General features: G+C 46.4%; 1 protein-coding gene across 7 annotated transcripts in view; it reads right to left on the reverse strand.

Moving 5' to 3' along the window:
• POLA1 (DNA polymerase alpha 1, catalytic subunit) overlaps positions 1–15,928 on the reverse strand; it is a 301,656-nt gene extending 285,728 nt beyond the window's left edge. For 2 of the 7 annotated variants that reach the window (XM_059720836.1, XM_059720835.1), the window contains exons 1-7: positions 15,764–15,923; positions 11,417–11,541; positions 9,306–9,402; positions 8,585–8,665; positions 7,499–7,608; positions 6,740–6,802; positions 2,986–3,075 (exon numbers count right to left, since the gene is read on the reverse strand). In XM_059720836.1, coding sequence (XP_059576819.1) covers positions 2,986–3,075; positions 6,740–6,802; positions 7,499–7,608; positions 8,585–8,665; positions 9,306–9,402; positions 11,417–11,541; positions 15,764–15,791 — 594 coding nt within the window. In that variant the 5' untranslated portion in view covers positions 15,792–15,923. Of the gene's footprint in view, positions 1–2,985; positions 3,076–6,739; positions 6,803–7,498; positions 7,609–8,584; positions 8,666–9,305; positions 9,403–11,416; positions 11,542–15,763 lie in introns of all 7 variants that reach the window. The other 5 variants (XM_014595721.3, XM_019495025.2, XM_059720834.1 and 2 more) reach the window with 5 other exon arrangements.
• Positions 15,929–20,362: the final 4,434 nt, after the last annotated feature.

The raw sequence follows: 20,362 nt of genomic DNA on the forward strand, positions 1-20,362 counted from the left end.
AAGATTCAGTAAGGGAGGCTGCCCACAGGCCTTAGAGCGAGCCTGAGTCTAAATCAACTCCTCAATGGGTCTCTCCCAGACCCTACTAGTTTCAATCCAGTCCTTACGCTAAATATGCTCTCTCGGCCTGGCTGTGCCACTACAGGGCACCTATAGCCTTAAGGGCAAATTGCATGTCTCCATTCCTCCCCTACACCACGCCCCAAGCCTCACAGGTGTTCACTCTCTGTGATGTTAGTTCCTCTTAGCCCCTGTCAGGACTCTCAGACCCTCTGGGTCTCTCCACCCTCTTTTTCTGGGCCCTCAGACCCCTGGTCCCTCTCACAGTCCTTTTCAGGGACTGTATACCCTCTAATCCAGGGATAGGCAATGTTTTTTGGCCGGAGTAACAAAAAACACCACCCTGAAAGGGTGCCGGAGTAATGCCTACCCTGAAAGGTGCTGGAGTACCGGCATGCCAGAAAAATAAAATGAGGGCAGGGGATACGAGGCAGGATGCCCTGCTTGTGCCCCTTGCCCCCCAGCCCTGGTGCCCTATGCCCCCCACTCAAAGCCCCTGCCCCTCAGCCCTGCTGCCCCTGCCCCCCCAGCGAAAGCCTCTGCCCCCCAGCCCAGGCTCTGTGGCCATCAGCAGCTACCCCGGCTCTGGGTAGCAGCTGGAGCCCGGGCTGCTCCCAGCAGTGCTTGCAGTGTTCCAGATGCCTGCTGGGAGCAGCCCAGGCTCCCGGCTGGCAGCAGCTACCCAGAGCCGGGGCTGGCTGCAGCCGGGATGCTACAAACAGGTGCACCAGGCTCCAGAGCCCTGGCATCAGCTCTGTACCGATGCCTGTACCCACGAGTCAGAGCAGGCAGGGGGGAGGGGCCTGAGGCAGCACAGCCCTGGTCTCTCCCTGCTCCTGGCACGGAGCTGGTGACTGGGTTGCGGAGCCTGGCGCAGCTGTTTGTGGCCAGCCTGGACTCTGGGCAGCTGCAGCAAGCAGCGGGCAGGCCACAAAGAGCTGCACCAGGCTTCACAGCTACAGCATCAGCTCCATGCTGGCAGCGACTGCAAAGGCACCTCGGGGCAGACAGCAGGGCAGCAAAGCCAGCCCCGAGGTGCATGCGCAGTCACTGCCAGCATGGAGCTGATGCTGGAGCTGTGGAGCCCAGCCTCCCCCCATGTACCCCAGACAAGCTGCAGCTCTGTCCCGCACCCCGCCACACCTGGGTAGCGCCTTGCCCCAGCCCCACTCCCTCCCGCACTGCAGGGGCCTTGATCTGTCCCCGCCTCCATGCCCCTTCCCTCTCCACTCCACTTCCACCACTCCAGACCTACCAGCTGGACACAGCTCTCTCCAAGCTGCTGGGCTATGTGCTCCTCAGTGCCTACATGCTGCACTGTGGCTGTGCGCATACACAGGCATTTATCTGTCAAATTATGAGCCACATCAGGCTGATTTCCATTTCCTTTATAATCAGTGCTGATCCAATACTGGAACAATGTATCAGTGCACCTTTAAAATATGGTGCCATTTTTGCCTCCCAGCTGGTCAGCAACAAACAGCAGGACCTCTGGGGTCCCTCAGCCAATCAGCAACAGGGAAATGGGGAATGATGTTTGTGGGGGGACCTGCAAGATTAAATACATGCCACACAGCCTACTTACACCGTGATTTCAGTAGGCCCCTAACTATAACCATATGCAGGCATACATTCTTCTGTTCAGCCTCTGCCTGCTAACAGATGTAAACTGTTGAATTACATTCTCCAGTGTAAATGATGAACTTCTAGTTTGGCTACATCCACTTCTCTCTATATGCATGCTTCAGTATCTGACTACTGAGACAGAAACTGTTCTCTCCCCTTGCTTCCACTTGTGTTCCAAAGCTGAGTTTCGGGTTCTGACTTTACTTACAGACAGGCTCTATAGCCTCCCATTACTCAGCCTAGGACTACTGTTATCCCAGATCAGATCACCTATAGCAAGAGTGGCCAAACTGTGGCATACATGCCTGAATGACATGGCTAGCCTCTCTGTGGGGCACGTGGCAGATCAGGAAGGGGTACTGGCAGCAAAGCAGCAGATATGCCAGGGAGCAGACAGCTGAGCAGCAGATTGGGTAGGGAGCAGAGGGCAGAGAACAGAAAGCAAAGCAGCAGATCAGGCAGAGAAAGGGGATTGGAGTGTCACTTGGGAGGCGGGGTGCAGGGTTAATTTATGGCATACCAGCCAAGAAGATTTATATACAGTATCCTTTACAACAGCAGTCAGCACAAAGTCCTTCATAGGAAAACATCACCCTGATCAAGTATGAAACAGCCTGTCTGGAGATAAAGTTTCTTCCTAACCAATGTCTGTTAGTGGCTGGCTTGCATCCTCTCTTGTTATCCAGTCATCCAAGTTTTACCCCTATTAACCTCTTAGCTGTAATAAATTAAATTTCAAAGATTAAAATTGGTGCAAGATTATTTTTCAATTCAAATCTGAATTTTCCATTGGCTCCCCACCACAAAAAGTTCCACAACAACCCCAACCCCAACTACCATATATTCTCCTACTCCCCCCACCTTTCCATTCTGACATCTTATCTCTTTATTCCACGTGAGCTTCAGGCTTTTTCTTGCTGCTTGCTATATCAATGTGTCTCATCTGCCAAGGTTTTTTCTTCAAAAACACTTTCCAAGTCTTCTTCACTTACTAGATATCCCTCCATCTTATCTGGTTTGATGTACAGCTCTCTCACATGAGCCTACTGAAATCATCATTATTTAGTAATGATGGAAGCTACAGCACTTATGGCATTGTATGGAGATAACAAGAAAAAACATATTTTTGATAAGAGTACATAGTAGGGAAACCACAAACTTTATACTATTTAAAGGAAACCAGTGATTAAAATTACTCAGAGAAGCAAAAAACAAAACAGGGACTTGCTTATTCAAAAGACTAATAAGAATTAAGACACTGGCTAAGAGAAAATTTCAAACTAGATCGCTAACTTTTACCTTTGGGACTTGTGATTGTACAGAGAAAGGATTCAGTGAAGTTCCTGCTGGTCTCTTCTTTTTCATCATTACAACTGGTGGAGGAGTTACCTGAACAGTCAAGACAAGAAGATGGAGAAATTAAAAAAAAACAACCCTTTCATTACTAGAAGTTGCCAAAAAGAACAATAAGCAAACAAAAAATCCCTACATGGCCCCCATGTTTCTCTGTCTCTCGGTCAAACTGCACACTCCATAAGAACCAGAGTATTGTAGAAAATGACACTCAAGTACCTGTTTTATGCATCTAACGAAAAACATATCCTTCCACACCAGCTCAGCCACTTTTCTTTTGTTAAATGTATTTTAACCAAGTGATAAGTCCACAAGGATTCTATTTTAGCTATTTAAGTTGTGAGAAACCAGTATTTTTAAATAACAAGAGTGGCTATCCAAAACAACAGCTGAGATTTAGCAATCTTGAGGAGTCAATAAAGCTGTGAGAGCATTGGGCCAGCTGGTAATAGTACTACACAAAGCCAGGGGTAAAGTCTAACTATTTTTTGGCCCATAAGTCCTCAAGAAAGGGACTGTTGCACAGCATCAAGCATATTGCTGGACTTCAATTAAAACTCCTTAGAATATTGTATTTACCCAACTACATGATTCCCCACCCCACCCCCAATAATTAGATTAAAAAATGGGAAATTTTATGGAATAAGGTTATTGAGTCTAAATTATTTAAAGATCATCTTATAATTGGTCTCCCCCACTACTACAGGCAGTGTGGGAGGAGGGGGAGAAATGTGATGAGCAGGGATTCGGGTTTTCCATTTCCCACAGAAAAATGAAGTAAACCATGGATTTTCGCTTTTACTAGAGTAAAACACGGATTTCTCATTTTAGCAGAGAAACCCATGGATTTCTCCATGGAGCAGAGCTCAGCCTGCAGTGGGCTGGAAGGGAGCAGGAGCAGGGCAGTCGGGCAGGGGGCACCATGTGCATGTATGCACATGGCCCCAAGCAGCTTGGACAGAAGCTCCTGCAGGTAAGTAGGGAAGAGCGAGGCCCCCATAGGGAGGAAGTTGGACAGGGTTGGGACTGCTGCCCAGCTGGGCAGTGTGTGGGGCTTGGAGTCCGAAACTGCAATGTGCGGCCTCAGAGCCACAGTGGGGAGCAAGACAAGGCTGCGGGTGGCTTGTTTGGGAGTGGGGGGTGGGGCCAGCTCGCCACAGCATGCACTTTCGGGGGGGGGGGGGGGGGGCCGGCAGAGGGGACCCATGCCCCCCAGATCTATGCATGGGGTGGGGGCAGTTGCAGGCAGGGGGTGGGGGGGGGCATGCTGTGGGCTCATGCTCTCTGCCCTGCTGCCCTCCCCCAGGGCCTCCGCAGCTCAGCATGTACGACCCGGCATGGCAGCGCACAGCAGGGCTGCGCTGGAAAGCTGCCTACCTCTGTGAGCTCCACGCTACCCTAGCGCCACTTCTACTGCATGCACGGGCAACAGAGCAGGGTTGTGTCCCTTGCTGCTACCCCCGCACACAGGGGAAGTGTCGCCACAGTAGTGTGGAGCTCGCAGAGGCAAGCAGCTTTCCTCTACATCCCGGCTGCGCGCTGCCATGCCAGGTCACACATGCAGCGCTGCGGAGGCCCTGGGAGAGGGCAGCAGGGTGCAGAGCATGAGCCCACAGCATGCCCCCACCACATGCACAGATCTGAGGGGTACAGGTCCCCCACACCTCCCAGGATTGCATGCTGCAGCTGGGAGCTGACCTCACTCCCACCCTCAGCAGGCAGGCAGCAGGGGGGAACTGGGTCCATGCTCCTTTTCCTGCAGCAGCCACTGACTTCTGTCAGGGGCAGAGGGCTGCAGACCTGGGTCCCTGGCCCTGTAGCCCTGGCAGCTGGGAGCCCCCTCCAGCAAGGCTGGGGAGTAGGGGCTGTGGGGTGAGAGAGGGGCACCAGTAGGGCTAGGAGGGCTGTGGGGTGAGTGAAAGTCACCAGTAGGGCCTGGGGGGGAGGGGGGGGGAACGGGACACGCAGTAACGGGGCAAGCAGTAGGGGGACAGACAGTGGGGAGGCAGCAGGGGAACATGTGTTAAGGCAGGCACTGGGGGGCAGTATGGGGGCCAACAGCAAGGATGGAGCCTGCCAGTCCAGTGCAAAGGTAAGGAGGAATGTGGCAGAGGGAGTAAGGGGGGGAATAGTGACACAGGGAGGGACAGCAGGACTGCAGGGGAACAAGTGGCACTATGTGCAGAGGCAGCATGGAGCAGGCAGCAGCTGCAGATCCAACTCAGAGCCACACCAACTGCCTGTTCCCCACTGCCTAATACTTGATTGTAAGAGGTGCGGCTTTTTCCTCCTCATGTTAAATCCGGGGGGAAAAACTTCATCTTCTGACTGAGTAAATACAGCATATGCACACATTCACAAACTTAGTTTTAAGGAACTTAAAATCTGTAGATACATGAGGACAAGTACTGTTCAAAAAAAAGCATGGGGCAGTGGAAAACATTTGTTTTTAAAATGCTTTTTTTCAGCCCTTCCTACAGACCATTTTTTAAAAGTTATACACAAAGTAAAGCAAAACAAAAATTAAATTTATGACTTTCAACCATAACAAACTGGTGTAAACTATTTTGTCAGCCAACTTCCTCCTGAAATAACACAACTATCAGAAGAGTTATAGAGTCTATGTACCCTACGTCACCATACTCCAGCACAAAAAACATGTTATTTAGGATGACCTTCAGCTTGTCAGCATTGACAGGCTAACAGACAAGCCACAGTAAAATGCACATTTATGCTTCCATATAGACAAAAAACAGAGTAAATGTAATATAAAGGATGAGGACCAAAGTGTTAGAGAGTGCCAAAGGTTTCAAAAGTTGACTTCCAAGTCAATAAAATATATGATCTCATGAAACAAAGATAAAATTACTTTGTATTCAAATGTATTTTACTCACTTACACTCCACATATATTGTTTTTTTCATCCATGCCTTTCAATGGCATATTACAGCATAAAAGCATTTCCTGAACTATTTAGGGGATTGGAATATTGTTAACACTTGGGGAATATCACCTGTAGTAAGTCAGGAATCAGATTCCTATACAAAATTTACACTATAGCCACAGAAAGGAGCTAATTATATTTTAAAACATGAATAAAAATTATGAAAGGGATGTCAAAGATCCAGCCCACAGAGCTCTCTGGGTCCCAGACTTGCCTCAAATGGAGCACGTGCCCAGGAGTGGCACGTGGCACTTCATGCAGCTTGCAGGGCTGGACTGTATACACTGCATACACCACACTGCATCAGTCCAGGGCATGCACTGCATGTGGCACCTGCACAAGACCAATCTGCAGGCCCAATCCAGTCTGCACAGCAGCCCTGCACTCATCTGGCTAGTGGGGACAAGAGTTTGATAGCCCCAATTTACAATATTCCCCAAAGAGATGGTGTTTGCTTTGATGTTGTTGTAAAGGTTAAGCTTGGCGGTTTAGAGGAAGTCCATTAACAGAGCCGAAGCACCATCAATGCAATTAACGAAAAATTACTAACCAAGCTGACATTTTACACACTTAAAAATGACTTCATCAGGACAGCGGTTGTTGTGGCCAAGAATGGAGAATAACAGTGATGAAAGTCAAGATGGTCTAATTTTAAGCAGAAAAAAAAAAAATCTCTTTAACGTGACAAATCAATAGACCATTATCATGGGTGAAACTGGTAAGTATATTACACATTTTAACAATTTATGCACTTACCTCAGCATTTAAATCTTGCAAGATATCCCCAAGCAAATCATCCTTGGACAGGTCTACAGCTTTCTGTAGAATATTAAATAGCAATTAGCCATCTAGAATTTTTAAATGCGTTTGTTTGCCAAACCAAGAAGCTGCCACTATAAGGATAATGAGCTGCTTTATACCAGGACCCATATTTTCCAAAAGTGCTGAGCACCATGCCCACCCAATGGGGACTGTTTAAATCTAGTGTGGTCACTAACTGACTGTAGGAAATAAAAGCTCATGCACCACTCAGAGGCCCTGGACAGACATAACCTTTACAGCATTGCAAACACCAAGTGTTTGGAAAGGGTGAATGGAAAGATGTACACCTCATGTGAAGCACCCCAAAAATGGCCAGTGCTTCAAAAACCCTAGAGAACACAAAGTGCTTCATATTATGCATGCCCAACCTATGGAGTACAAAAGGAGGTTGCTCTTGCCTTGGGCATCCCACAGTGTTTGTTCTCCCCCTCCCAGAGGGAGAAGTGAGGCAGATAGCCAATGAGAGCTCTCCCATGCACTCAGCTGTCATCAGGGCTGGAGCGCAGGAAACTCTCTGCCTCATCTTTTACTCCCAAAACAGCGGGGACAGGCCTATACATCTGTCCACAGCTGAAGTGCTCCAGTTTTGAAGCACTTCAAATGTTACATCTGTCCAGGGCCAAAATAAGTCACTAAGTTACACAGTGTTAAAACAAACTAGTTCCAATTCCAACATCTTCATATGAAACTTACATCTGTGTTTTTCTTCCCCGCGCTGGCTATAAACATAGACTTGATAGTGTTTGGCTTTGTTACCACAGATTTCTTCACATTCTTTTTGTCATTTGTTTTGTCACCTTTTCCTAGTAGGGCAAAAGATAAGTTAGCAGTTTCTCAAAACTTCAGGTAAGAGTCCAGGAATTTGCACTGGGACACATCTTTCATCTTTTGCCAGTGGCTAAAATCTAAGGTTAGTGTTGACTAAAAAGTGTTATCTTTTCTTGGATCTCATTTCATAGTTCAAAAGTAAACAACAATGAAATTACCACCATACGTGATATCCTATATGTGACTTTCATAGCGGTCAGCAACTAACTGCTTTTCATTCCTATCGGTGGTCCAGTCAGAGTAAGACAACATCTTTTTAAGTGTTTATGGAGCATGACTTAGTGTTACTTCACTAAATGCTGTTTTATATTTCTATTATCATAAATAATCCACTGCTGAGACAAATGGACTACAACCACCAATGCATCTATTTGCATGGCACTGATTGTATAACAAACTTGAGACTTTTCTATTCTGAAGAACGTTCACAATAGAATGTTATTCAAGTGTAGCTTTTTCCATGGTTTTCTGGGTAAAAGTGTTGGACAGTAAAATGCCCCATTGTTAAAAATATACTTGGACTCTAGAGACCATACTTAAGGAGAAAAATAATCAGCCTCAACATTTGCTAAAGCAGCTTGCACTTTATGGACTATGTGATCTCCCAAGAAAGCTATCTTATTCTAGAATATTTTATCCTGGAAGAATAAATGCCCCCCATCTGAGCTTCTTGTCATTCAAGAGCAGACTTCACTGGAGTACTTTAAGGATGAATTATTTGACTGGCAGTAGTTCATGCTAACGTTCTGATAACCAAGCTTGATTATCTCCATCTCACAGCAATAAACAGAGGCTCTGTAGCCCATACCAGCCTCCTAGGATCATTTAAGGAACCACAGTGCATTTAAACAGCAGTGACACCAATACAAGCTGACATTTGGCTTTAGAAGATTTCTTAACTAGCTTTATGAGCAGTTGGGAAAACTTGACAAAAAGGTTAAGTTTGTTTACCTTTCTTGCTAGGAAGAAGAGCATCATCTTCTAGATCTTCATCAAATATCTCCCTTCCATCTTCTACATAACCTATGCCATCTGTACAAAAATAGGTCATAACTGTTAATCCTAAGTGACACTTTATGAATTTGTAATGATAAAACTATACATTTAATTTCAATTATTAAATAACACTTCTGCTTTTTTTTTTTAATTTATTACATATTAAGGTACTTACTCAAATCCAAAAGCCATTAGAACTGGGTTGGCTAATCTCAGTGCATCTTTTCATAGTCAAAACAGGTAAATTATAAAGGTGTTTTTTTTAAAATCAAGCATTGTAAGTACATAAAACTGCTTAGCAGAACTGAGTCGCTTGCTAATTAGCATTTAAACCTTTCCAGTCAGTAATATAACTTCAAAATCCTTGATCTTGAATGATTAGCTCAGACCACAGACCTAAAGTCTGTGCGTAGTGACTCATCTTTTACTTGTCTATTAAAAATAATTTGTGAGAATGCACAGAAGTATTGGCATTTTGCAGGAAGGTTTGCATAAATCTTGCTGCAGTTACAATAACAATAGCATGCTTTCACTACTTTTGTTTGCTTGTTTTAAATAATACAAAAAAAGATGTTTGAACACACTCGGGCCAAACCCGTGCCTCAGATTAGCTGCTTTTCACATTTATTTTTTGTATTTAGTTATCTATTTTTGTATCTAGATAAATCTTACGCACCATCATCAATGATCCAGTCATCATCCTGCCGGTCCCTGACCATCTTGGAGTATTGTTCCTCATCAACTTCATCATAAACACCTGTGAACTCTTCAACCTACAAAGAAGGTATACATATCTCATGCTATTACTTTTTAATACAGGCATAAGAAACCGTTCACAAAGTAATTGCAAATATTCTTTCAGCTTCAGTTGTTTTCTCTATTTTAAATGCTAGTGTATCACAAGGCTAAAGAGATCAGAATTAAACATCCTTTACTGTTGATATGACTAATAAACTTTATCACTATACTTGTTTTTTACTGTGTTAATTGTGGACCTATGCACAACATTTGTATAGATTCGTGGTCTGATTTATCACCATATTTGTATTTATGTTAATTTTAAAAGTAGGAATAATGCTTCTATAATGCTTGGCCGTATTTTATTATTATATTTGCATTTCTCTTATTTTTGTTTAAATTTATATTATGGTTGTATGCCTTCTGTTGTTTTCGGGAGCATAGCTTTCAGCTAGAATCCTTCCTTAATCAATTGAATTGAATTGAACTGCTGTTGTATTTATAGGGAAAGTATTTTTAATCAAAAAAATAACCTACTATATTGAAATTCAAGGTTGTGTACACACACACACTATGGTAAATAATGCATTTAACATATGTTTGCCAGTTTCACAATAACTGGTACATCATTTTTAGCCACTTTTACTAAAAATGTGTGCTAAAATGTAAGGTTCTTTTCTCTTGTGAGCAAGATGAGGTAGATGAAGGTCAGAGTTAATTGAAGTATGTGCAAGGATTAAAAAAATGTTGTAACTAACGTAGACATGCACTCTCAAGGTGAATCTGCATCTTGAGCAGTCTGGGGACTAACTGGCTAAGCAGCAGCTTGGCAGAAAAGGACTTAAAGGTTACAAAGGACAGTACTGAATATGTACCATTGTGCCTTTGCAAAGAAGACTAATGGCATATTGGGCTGCACTGGGAGGTGTGTTGACAGTAGGTCAAGAGAAGTGATTATTCCCCTCTACTCAGCACTGGTGAGGCCACATCTGGAGCTCGGTGCCCAGTTTTCATCCCTCCACTACAGAAAGGACAAAGACAAATTGAAGAAACTCCAGCAGAGGGCAACAAAAATGGCTGGGGGCTAGGGGACATGATTTCTGAGGAGAGGCTGAGGGAATTGGGCTTATTTAGTCTGGAGAAGAGAAGACTGAGAGGGGATTTAATAGCAGCTTTCAAGTATCTGAAGGGTGGTTCCAAAAAGGATGGAGACAGACTGTTCTCAATGCTGGCAGATGACAGAACAATAGTCTCAAGTTGCAGCAGGAGAAGTTTAGGTTGGGTATTAGGAAAAACTCTCTCATTAGGAGGGTAGTAAAGCACTGGAACAGACTGTGGAATCGCCATCCTTGGAGGTTTTTTAGACCTTGCTAGACAAAGCCTTGGCTGAAATGTAGTTGGGGATGGTCCTGCTTTGAACAGGGGGTTGGACTAGATGATGTCCTGAGGTCCCCTCAAACCCTAATTTTCTATGATTCTATGAATGTTATAAACAGTACAAATTTCAAGTGTCAAATGACCTTTATTTGGATAATTGTTATGCCATTTCTTCATTATAGCAATATAAATACATTTTGCTTTCCTTGCAGAAGTGTCATGTATTAATGTTATCCTATTTGGATTGTAACATAATTTGAAATTCCTAAATAAAAGTGTTTCCTGCTGCAGCATGTATTGATTAAGTCATGACATCCTGAAGATACGGCCTTCACCGCTTAATAAGTCAAGGCAGATCAACCTTTGTGCTTAAACAGGAAGAAACATTTTAATAACTGAGAATATTTCTTATGCGTGCCTTTAGTTTACAATCACAAGGGAAGTGGAAATGCTGAAACAGATACTAACCCATTTTGAAAGTTATTAAATATTAACACAAACTGGTATCAAAGGCATGTGTTAATTGATTTCACACCATTTTTTAAAGTAAATAAAGGGCTTTTCATTGCTGAGAGTAAACAGTGATATTCACTGCCCCCCAACCCACACCAGCACCCTCCCCCCTGCAATCAAATATTTTATACAAAAAGAATAAAAAAAATACATAATTACTTCATATTTCAATTTTTCACCAGCTTTGGCTTTTTTCAAACGTTCAAGAGCTTCCTGGTGCCCTTTTTTAGATTTTTTCTCACGCCGAGAACGTGATGCTGCAAAACTTCCGGAATCAGACATATCTGAAAGTTCATTGGAAACAGAAGTGAATTTTTAAATCATTCAGTGCCTTTATCTTCCAATATTTAATCCACCGTGACATTTTATGAGAGAATGTCCTAACAAAATGATAGTTCCAGTGTTGACAAAAGACAGACAGAAAGACAGACTAGTCAGCACCACTCTGCATCATTATACATATGCTACCATAAACACAACTTCTTCACCATCTCAAAATAATTGCTCTAGCAACTGTAGCAATGGGACTTTAGCAGCGCAGGGATGTCAGCAGCTACACGGAAAAGCCCCACAGGCCAAATCCGAAGATGAGACATCCAGCCCACAAGAAATGCTCCAGTCCAGACCTATTCATGAGTGTTGGACAGTCCTGGTTTACACCAAGTTCATGACGACACTGTTTTCAAAACAAACTGGGGGAACCACTAAGCCCACAGCCAAATATAGATGCAGCACAGCTTTACCATGGCATGCTTATGGCACCATGCTGAAGCAGCTACTTCATGCACTTTTTGTGCTGCTATCCCCGCCAGGCGGGGTGGTCCCTTGCACGGACAGTGGTGCCAGGCACATTTGGAGCCCCAGACCACACCACTGCCTCAGCACTGGTGGGTCCCACACAGCCAAGCTCCCACAACCACTGGGGAAAAGCTGCTTTTCCAAAGGCACGCACTGCCCAGTGAAGAGGAATGTCCCTTGTGCAGCACCTTACCCTGTCCATGCACAGCCCAATTCCACGGCAGCCCCAGTGCTCAGGTCCCCACTGAGCACACAGCATTGCCATGGCAGTGACAGCAGGAGCCAGCAATGGTCCTTTTGTTTCTGAACACGGTACCCTGCGACTGCTCCCCAGAGCCCCCTCTCGCTGCTCACTGGGACATGTAGTCTGCTGTGGGCTCAGGCCAGCAGCAAGGCGTGAGGACCAGACTATGCTCGCCAGGGTGCTCCAGGCACACGGCCATAATCATCAGCTAAACTGACCAAAATAAGCCGATGTCATTTCTCCTTTTAATCAGAACTGATCCAACAGTCAACTGATATATCAGTGCATCCCTAATTTCTACCACTGTCAGGTGCAGGTGTCAGCCCAGATCTGACCTCTCTCACAAATATGAACAAAGTACATTCGGACAGCTTGTGTTTTGGAAGAATGAAACATATTGCTGTCCTTAAAAATATTTTAAAAATTAACTCCAGATTTTTTATCTTACAGCTCAAAATTCAAGATTGCTACCTTTTTCAATTAATAAATGCACACAAAAATAAAAAATATTTTTTATTTTATAAGATGTCTCAGTTCTGAAGAATATGCTACTCAACATGCCTTCCTGGCTCTGTGGCTCCACTGGTGACCTGCCACATGGACTGCCCCAAAGCTGGAGACCCAATTCTTCCCTCTCCTCTGAAGTTGAGCCAAGGGTTTGTGGAAGCTTCAAGCTAACACAAGACACTAAGGGTTTTAGAGCTCCTCACTTCCTACTGGAAGATTAATGCCTGTCTCCTGCTCCAACAGACTGAAATCCAAGGGAGATCCAAGGGAACTGTGGAATGGCTGTAACCTGGGTCACCTAGCCATTATGCTCCTTCCCTGTGTGAGGTAAGCCTGCCACCATGATGGAGCAGATGACCCCACATAGTACCCTTAAAAGCCAGCCTCTGGGACCTTTAAGGGTGGCTTGATGGGTTATTAGGTCCCTCACAGTGGCAACAGAGAGGATAAGCCTGTACAGCAAGCACCCTTAGGGGTCACTGTCATCTGCTCTGTACAACAGAATCACACTGTTGAGATTATCCAGTTTAAATTTTATGATTCTTTTTCAGAGACAAAAGGCTGACAAACAGAACAATAGGGTAGACAGACCAGAAATTCATGCCGGTAAAGCAATATGTAGTAAAAGGCAAAAGACTTATAAATGTTCTATCACAAAAGGTCCAGATTCAGTAAACAGATCCCATTAGTAGAGACTCGTTCATGTTAGACGAGCTCCAACGAGATGAAGTTTTCTGCAGGCAAGCTAGCACGAGACTTGCCCTAATCCACGTTATAGGTCCAACACCCTAGCTAAAAGTTAAATGTGACTTGTCCCCCACTACCTGAAAAGTCCATCCAAGGGCAAGGAGAGAAAACTGTAAAAACATTCATATTGAAACAATTATTCCCACCAGAACTTGGGTACACAAGTATGCATGCACAGTATGAAATGTTTTCTGACAATCCAGTATGTAGTCAAATAAGATACAAGACTACACTGGTCTCCGAACTAGAATGCAAATTTTTTGACGAAGGATGAGACTGGCAACTTGTATGAACTACATCAGGGTACCTTCTAAGTGGTCAGGAACTGCACCAGTGGGGACCACATGCTGTGGGAGCCACGGGCCCTATGCTGTACATGCATGGGTGCTCCCCCATGCACACAACACCTGTACAGGTGTCCTCCAGCCCCACTCCCCTGCTCCCTACTGCACTGCACACGGTACCCTGCTTCACCTGCAGCTACACAACCAAAGGACTGCCCCACTGCACCATGCCCCCCGGGGAACTCTGGGTCTTCAACTCCCCCAGCACTATGGACTGCCCCTCTGGGGCTGGGCCAAGCAGCAGAAATCAGAGGAGGGAGCAGGAGCACTGCAGCTAGAAAAATAAAGGAAGCAGTGGCCAGGTGAATCACAGGTTAACCAATCACAGGCCACATGCAGCCCACAGGCTGCCAGTTGGCCAGTCCTGAATTAACATCAAGACCATCAGCTCTGTCATTTCTCACTTACAAACCTTGACCACCTGCTTAATTTTCAACAGGACTGATTTTGATTTGTGTTGCCCAAAACACTGGCCCTGCTTGTAGTATGTGCACTAAGATGAGACTGCTGGAACTGGGTGGGAGACACCATTAACTTAGCAAGCTGCTGCAATTATGAAGCTACAGAAAGTGTCAGAAAAATCGTGTGATGTAGCATGCATGTGCTTCAGCACCAGTTACTTTGCAGCAGCTTGGAGGAAAGCATGGAATGAAACCACCATTCGGAATAAACACCTAATTTCCAACCCAACAACAAAGCCTCCTGGTTTTGACCTTCTGTGGAAAATATGGAAGGCTGTAAATCGGATCTGAGCTGGAAATGGCCACTGCAGTCACCTGATGCACAAACGGGATATTAGGAGTTTTGCAAAATATGATTGTGGCAATCCTGATCAAACTATGGACCACATAACACTGCCCTCTATACAAATTTGACAGCAGCATTGTAGATGCATTCCCTTTCCTCAAGTGCATTAGATTGTTTAACTAACCTTAAACTGGTCTTATAATTGTTGCTCCAAGTCAGCCATGTGAAAGAAAAAAGCAGACTTTGCATATGCAGAGCTTTTTTTTTTCCCCTCCAAGCAAACCCACAGGAGATTCCCAACCCCTGGGCTGCTCTGATTCTACAGGAGGAAGAGGAAGAAATCCAGGGCTAAGGGAAGTGATGCTGCCAAGGCAGCCAGGAGCCTCAGCCCCACTGCACCAGCACCCACATGGGACACTCACGCAAGCTGCTATTCTGTTACCTGTGCCCACACAAATGAGGGGACAGGAGGGAGGTGTGTGCATGTGTGTCTGTGCGCACGCATGCATCTGTCTGTACGTGCCTGCGCATGCATGCCTGCATCTGAGTGCACATGTGCCTCTGTGTCCATTTGTGCATACCTACATGTGAATGGGTGCCTGCAGGTGCACACGCCAGTCTCATTGCACATGCACCTCTGTGTCTGTGTATGTGCGCACATGCCTACATACACATGCACACCTGCCCAGGTGTGTGCCCACCTCCATGCCTGTCTCACGTGTGCCCCCACATGTGTGCACATGCGGGAATATATGCATGAGCACACGTCTGGACGCATGTCTATGCATGTGCACACGTCTGCCTGAGGTATGTGTCCATGCGGTGCGCGCCTGTCTGGGGGAGTGTATCTGTGCCTGCGGTCACCTGCATCTATGCGAGCCCCTGCCTACCCCCACAAGTGACGCGTTGTGCAACCCCTCCCAACCGGCTCGGGGGCAAGGGAGAGCATGCAAGGAGGAAGAAGCACCAGGTTTCAAGGCCATGGAAGGGCTCCCACCCAGAAACGTGCAGGCGCCGCTGCAGCCCGTCCCACCCGCCCGCGCGCGCGGTGCAAGGCGATTGGGAGAGGGAGAGGGGGAAGCCGTGCGCGAGCTCCCGCCAAGGGTTCGCCGCTCTCACCCGCGCGGCCGACCCCGCTCTCGGCCATGACGTCGCCCGGCGTCCCGCGCGGCAAAGCGCCTGAAAGTGGCGCGAGAGGCCTCCCCAGCGCCCCGGCCGGCCCGCCAGCCAATCACGAGCCGCGGAGACTCAGTCAGGCCGCAGCCGCCGCCGCCGCCGCCGGCCCGCCCCGAGGTCGAGGGGGAGGAGCTGGAGGGGCGCGCGGGCGCGTTCGGAGCTGCGGGGAAATGCTGTGTTTCGCGGCTCCGCCGGGCGGGTACGGAGCGGCGCGCGCGGGCGGGCGGGCGGGGAATGGGAGGAGGAAAGTGGCTGCCACCGCCCGGGGGTGCCCGGGAGGGGAGGATCGTGCATTTACACGTATGTATACATGCATGTACACACACGTACTCCCACACGCATAGATATCACACGCACATGTAGGGGTGTGTGTGTATATATAATACACACATATACATATATATGTGTGTGTGTACATACATATATATACATATATTTGTGTGTGTGTGTGTATATATGTATGTATGTATATATACACATATCTATCTGCATGAGTGTACATGTGTGTAGCTGTACATGTAGGGGGTGTGGGTGTACATGTAGGGGATGTACACACACACACACCCTACATGTACAGCTACACACATGTACACCCACACACACACAGGTGTGTGTGTATTATATATACATACAAAAAACTAGAACTCTTGGTTCCAAAACGATACCTTTTTGTTAGACCAACTGGAAAATGGCAAAAAAATTGTCCTTTTCTGCAAGCTTTCGGGATCAAAGTCCCTTCATCAGGCTCTGGGAAAAGCGTAGATGGTACAAGATGGTAAAAAGTCCCCATAGGTAGGAAATAAATTTCATTTTTGCACAGAGGGAGCTGAAGATGGAAAGCTGTCCCTCTGGGTCCATGAGAGTGTCTTTGTGAGCTGTGCTGAGTAGCTCTTTGATGTGTTGATCAGGTAGAATTCCTTCCCTGGAGGTGTCAGATGGTAGGGAGGGAGGTAAAAAAAACCCGTTCTTGTTGTTCTGCAATGAAGTTTAAAATCCAAAATCAGCTAAAATTCAGCATCTTCTATGTTTCAGGGGTGTACTTGGTGTACACACACCTACATGTTCATGTGTGTATATATGTGTGTGCACATGAGTGTATGCGTGTGTGCACGCATGCGTGGAGGTGTAAGTGGCTGTCTGTGCACATGCATACACTCAGATGCATGCACACATATATACATGCGTGCACACATCTATATGTACAGCCACATACACCCTTCCATCCCCGACACAGATGGGCTGGAGTGGCACAGGTGCTAAAGCACGGGGTTAATAGCCCAGAGTTTGGAAGTTTGAGGCCATAGCAGAAGTGCACTTAGCGCAGCCCTGTGAGGTACCAACGAATCTGCAACTTCCACCAAATATCTTGTCACACAAGAACCCGAAAAAAGGAAAGGACACACACACACCACATACACCCCCACACATACATGTGTATAACAAAACATACACATCCCCCCACAGACACATACAGATATGTACATATACATATACATCCAAATATCCATACCCCACATACACACACATTTTTATATATGTATATACACAGACACACATGTATACACACACGTGTGTATGTGGGGTATTTATGTGCGCACACACATATATACACATATACAGTGCTTGGAATAGCAGAGACTTGGTGGGAGCTCGCATGACTGGAGCACTGTCATGGATGGGCACAAACTGTTCAGGAAGGACAGGCGGGGGAGAAAAGGAGAAGTTGCACTTTATGTAAAGGACCCATATGATAGCTCAGAGTTCCTGTATGAAACTGGAAACAGGCCTGTTGAAAGTCTCTGGGTTAGGGTCAGAGGGAAGAGCAACAAAGGGGATGTTGACCACCAGACCCGGCAAAGGTTTTTAAGACCCAGGTAGACAAAGCCTTGGTTGGGTTGATCTAGTTGGGGATGGTCCTGCTTTGAGCAGAGGATTGGACTAGATGACCTCCTGAGATCCCTTCCAACCCTCAGTTTCTATGATTCATTGTATATCCACATACACATCACACAGGAATCTACACAGACATGTATACCCACATACACACACATGTACACCCACACAACTGACCAGACATCACATGTTAGCTTCTGGCAGGCAAAGAGCCCAAATGGGAGGACAATTTTTTTTGGTAGCAGTAGAATAAGGTGAACTCTAGAGAGTAGAATAAGGGGAACTCTGTTTGGGAGACCTTTCTGAAAGAGGCCCAAACTCTGCTAGCAACACCCAGTTTTGCATTCCAGGATCTCACATCCCAAGCAGTGAAATACACTGACATTTCCTGGAGAAGCCTCCCCAGATAGAGGTGCCCCCCAAACACAGGGACACCCAGAATCACAATGGCATTCTGTTTTTCTAGCAGTTGCTGTACTATGCTTCTCAGATATAAGATTTAAAAAGGAAACCTGAAGACTACAAGTGAGAGAGGAACAGTAGAAAAAAAACCCTGATCTTCCCCAGTTCACTCTCTCTTTTGGCATCCATTCTCTGCCACTGTGTGACAGGCCTATTTGATGTTCATTGGGAGCACAGGGCCAGTGCCCATCAAGTAAAGCTAAAAGCCCCCCTTAATCTAGGGTTCCGCTAAGGCTAGAGACAGGTATTCAAAAAGCCTGAGCCTGAATTGATTCAATCAATTAGCCTTTTACGACCAGGTAACACACTGCCTTGACAGTGGAGCTGAGGCAGATGTCATCTACCTGGACTTTAAGAAGGCCTTCGATAGTTTTGCATCCTATTCTCATAAGGAAGCTAGCAAGCTGTGGAGTAGATGCTTACACAGTCAGGTGGGTGGCAAACTGGCTTAGGGACCGCACCCAGAGAGTGGTGGTAGATGAGTTATTTTTGGCCTGGAAGGAGGTGGGCAGTGGTATCCCGCAGGGTTCAATCCTTGGACTGGTGTTATTTAATATCTTTATCAGCAATTTGGACAAGGGTGTGGAGAGCACTCTGTCTAAGTTCACAGATGACACCAAGTTATGGAGCAAAGTTAACACACCAGAGGGCAGGGAGCGGATACAGGCCGATCTGGACAGGTTGGATCAATGGGCAAAACGAAACAGGATGCAATTCAACAAAGACAAATGCAAGGTGCTCCACCTAGGGAGGAGGAATCCCCAGCACACGTATAGGTTGAGGGATGACCTCCTCAGCAGCTCAGCGGCTGAAAGGGATCTTGGACTCATAGTTGACTCCAAGATGAACATGAGCCGGCAGTGTAATGAAGTCATCAACAAAGCCAATCGGACCTTATTGTGCATTAGCAGATGCATAACTAACAGACCAAGGGAGGTGATGCTCCCACTCTATGTGGCATTGGTCAGGCCACAGTTGGAATACTGTGTCCAGTTTTGGGCGCCGCACTTCAAGAGAGATGCAGAGAATCTGGAGAGGGTCCAGAGGAGGGCCACTCACATGATTAGTGACCTCCGTACAACACCCTACAAAGGGAGGTTGAGGGATCTGGATCTCTTCAGCCTTCACAAGAGACATCTGAGGGGAGACGTTGTAACAGCCTATAAGTTTATCAAGGGAGGACAACAGAGAATTGGTGATGCGCTATTTACCAGCGCACCCCTAGGAATAACTAGGAATAATGGATACACACTAGTGGAAAGTAAATTCAAGTTAGACATTAGGAAGAAATTTTTCACAGTAAGGGTGGCCAGAATTTGGAACAGGCTGCCAAGAGAGGTGGTACTGTCACCTAACTTGGAGGTCTTCAAGAGGAGGCTAGACAGGCACCTGGCTAGGGGCATCTGACCTCGGTCCTCTTTCCCGCCAGGGGCAGGGGCTCGGACACAATGATCCTTCGGGGTCCCTTCTGACTCTACAATCTATGAATCTATGAATCTTTGCAGGTTAATCTAACATGGCTAGGCCGAACTGGTTTGAAACTGGACAGACATGCTCTCTGGACTGAGGAAATTCAGGCACATGCCTTCAGTGGCTCAAGCTAGAAGCTGGGGGGGAGCTAGAGCAGCACTCCCTTCCCTTCTGCAGGGAGCTGAGCTGAGAGGTTGTGGCCAGGCCCCAGCAGGATGCTCTCATTAGGGACGTCTTTCTGCATAGTCCCAGGCTTTTCCCCATTGACTCCTCAAGAGGCGGGAGTATTACCAACCCCCAGCCCGGGCTAGCACTCTGAGGCAAGGGGGAGTGTGCAGTGCATGCATCTGTTGATCCGTTTTCAATCTCTCTCCCTGCTTCATCATACTGTCTGCAGCAAACTGACAGGAGAGCAAGCGGGGTGGTGGCAGGGACAGGGGCTAATAACAGTCTTTACCACCCAATTAGCAAAACAATAGCCTCTCTCCACATTACTTCAAACTTCTTAAACAGCTTACTGGCTGACCTGTTGATTAGCTCCAAAAGCCCATATTCTGTCTGCCTATCCCAGTGAAATTGGAGAGAGACACACATACAAACACCTCTCAGCACTAGCTAGCATACCACATGCTGGCTACAGTCCCTGCTGTGGCAAAGAGGAGGAAGGGATCTCTGCTTAGGCAGTGAGTGGTGAGGGGGGGTGGAGCGGGGCATGGG

This window comes from Alligator mississippiensis, chromosome 1 (genome assembly GCF_030867095.1).
Source record: "Alligator mississippiensis isolate rAllMis1 chromosome 1, rAllMis1, whole genome shotgun sequence".
Lineage (NCBI taxonomy): Eukaryota > Metazoa > Chordata > Crocodylia > Alligatoridae > Alligator > Alligator mississippiensis.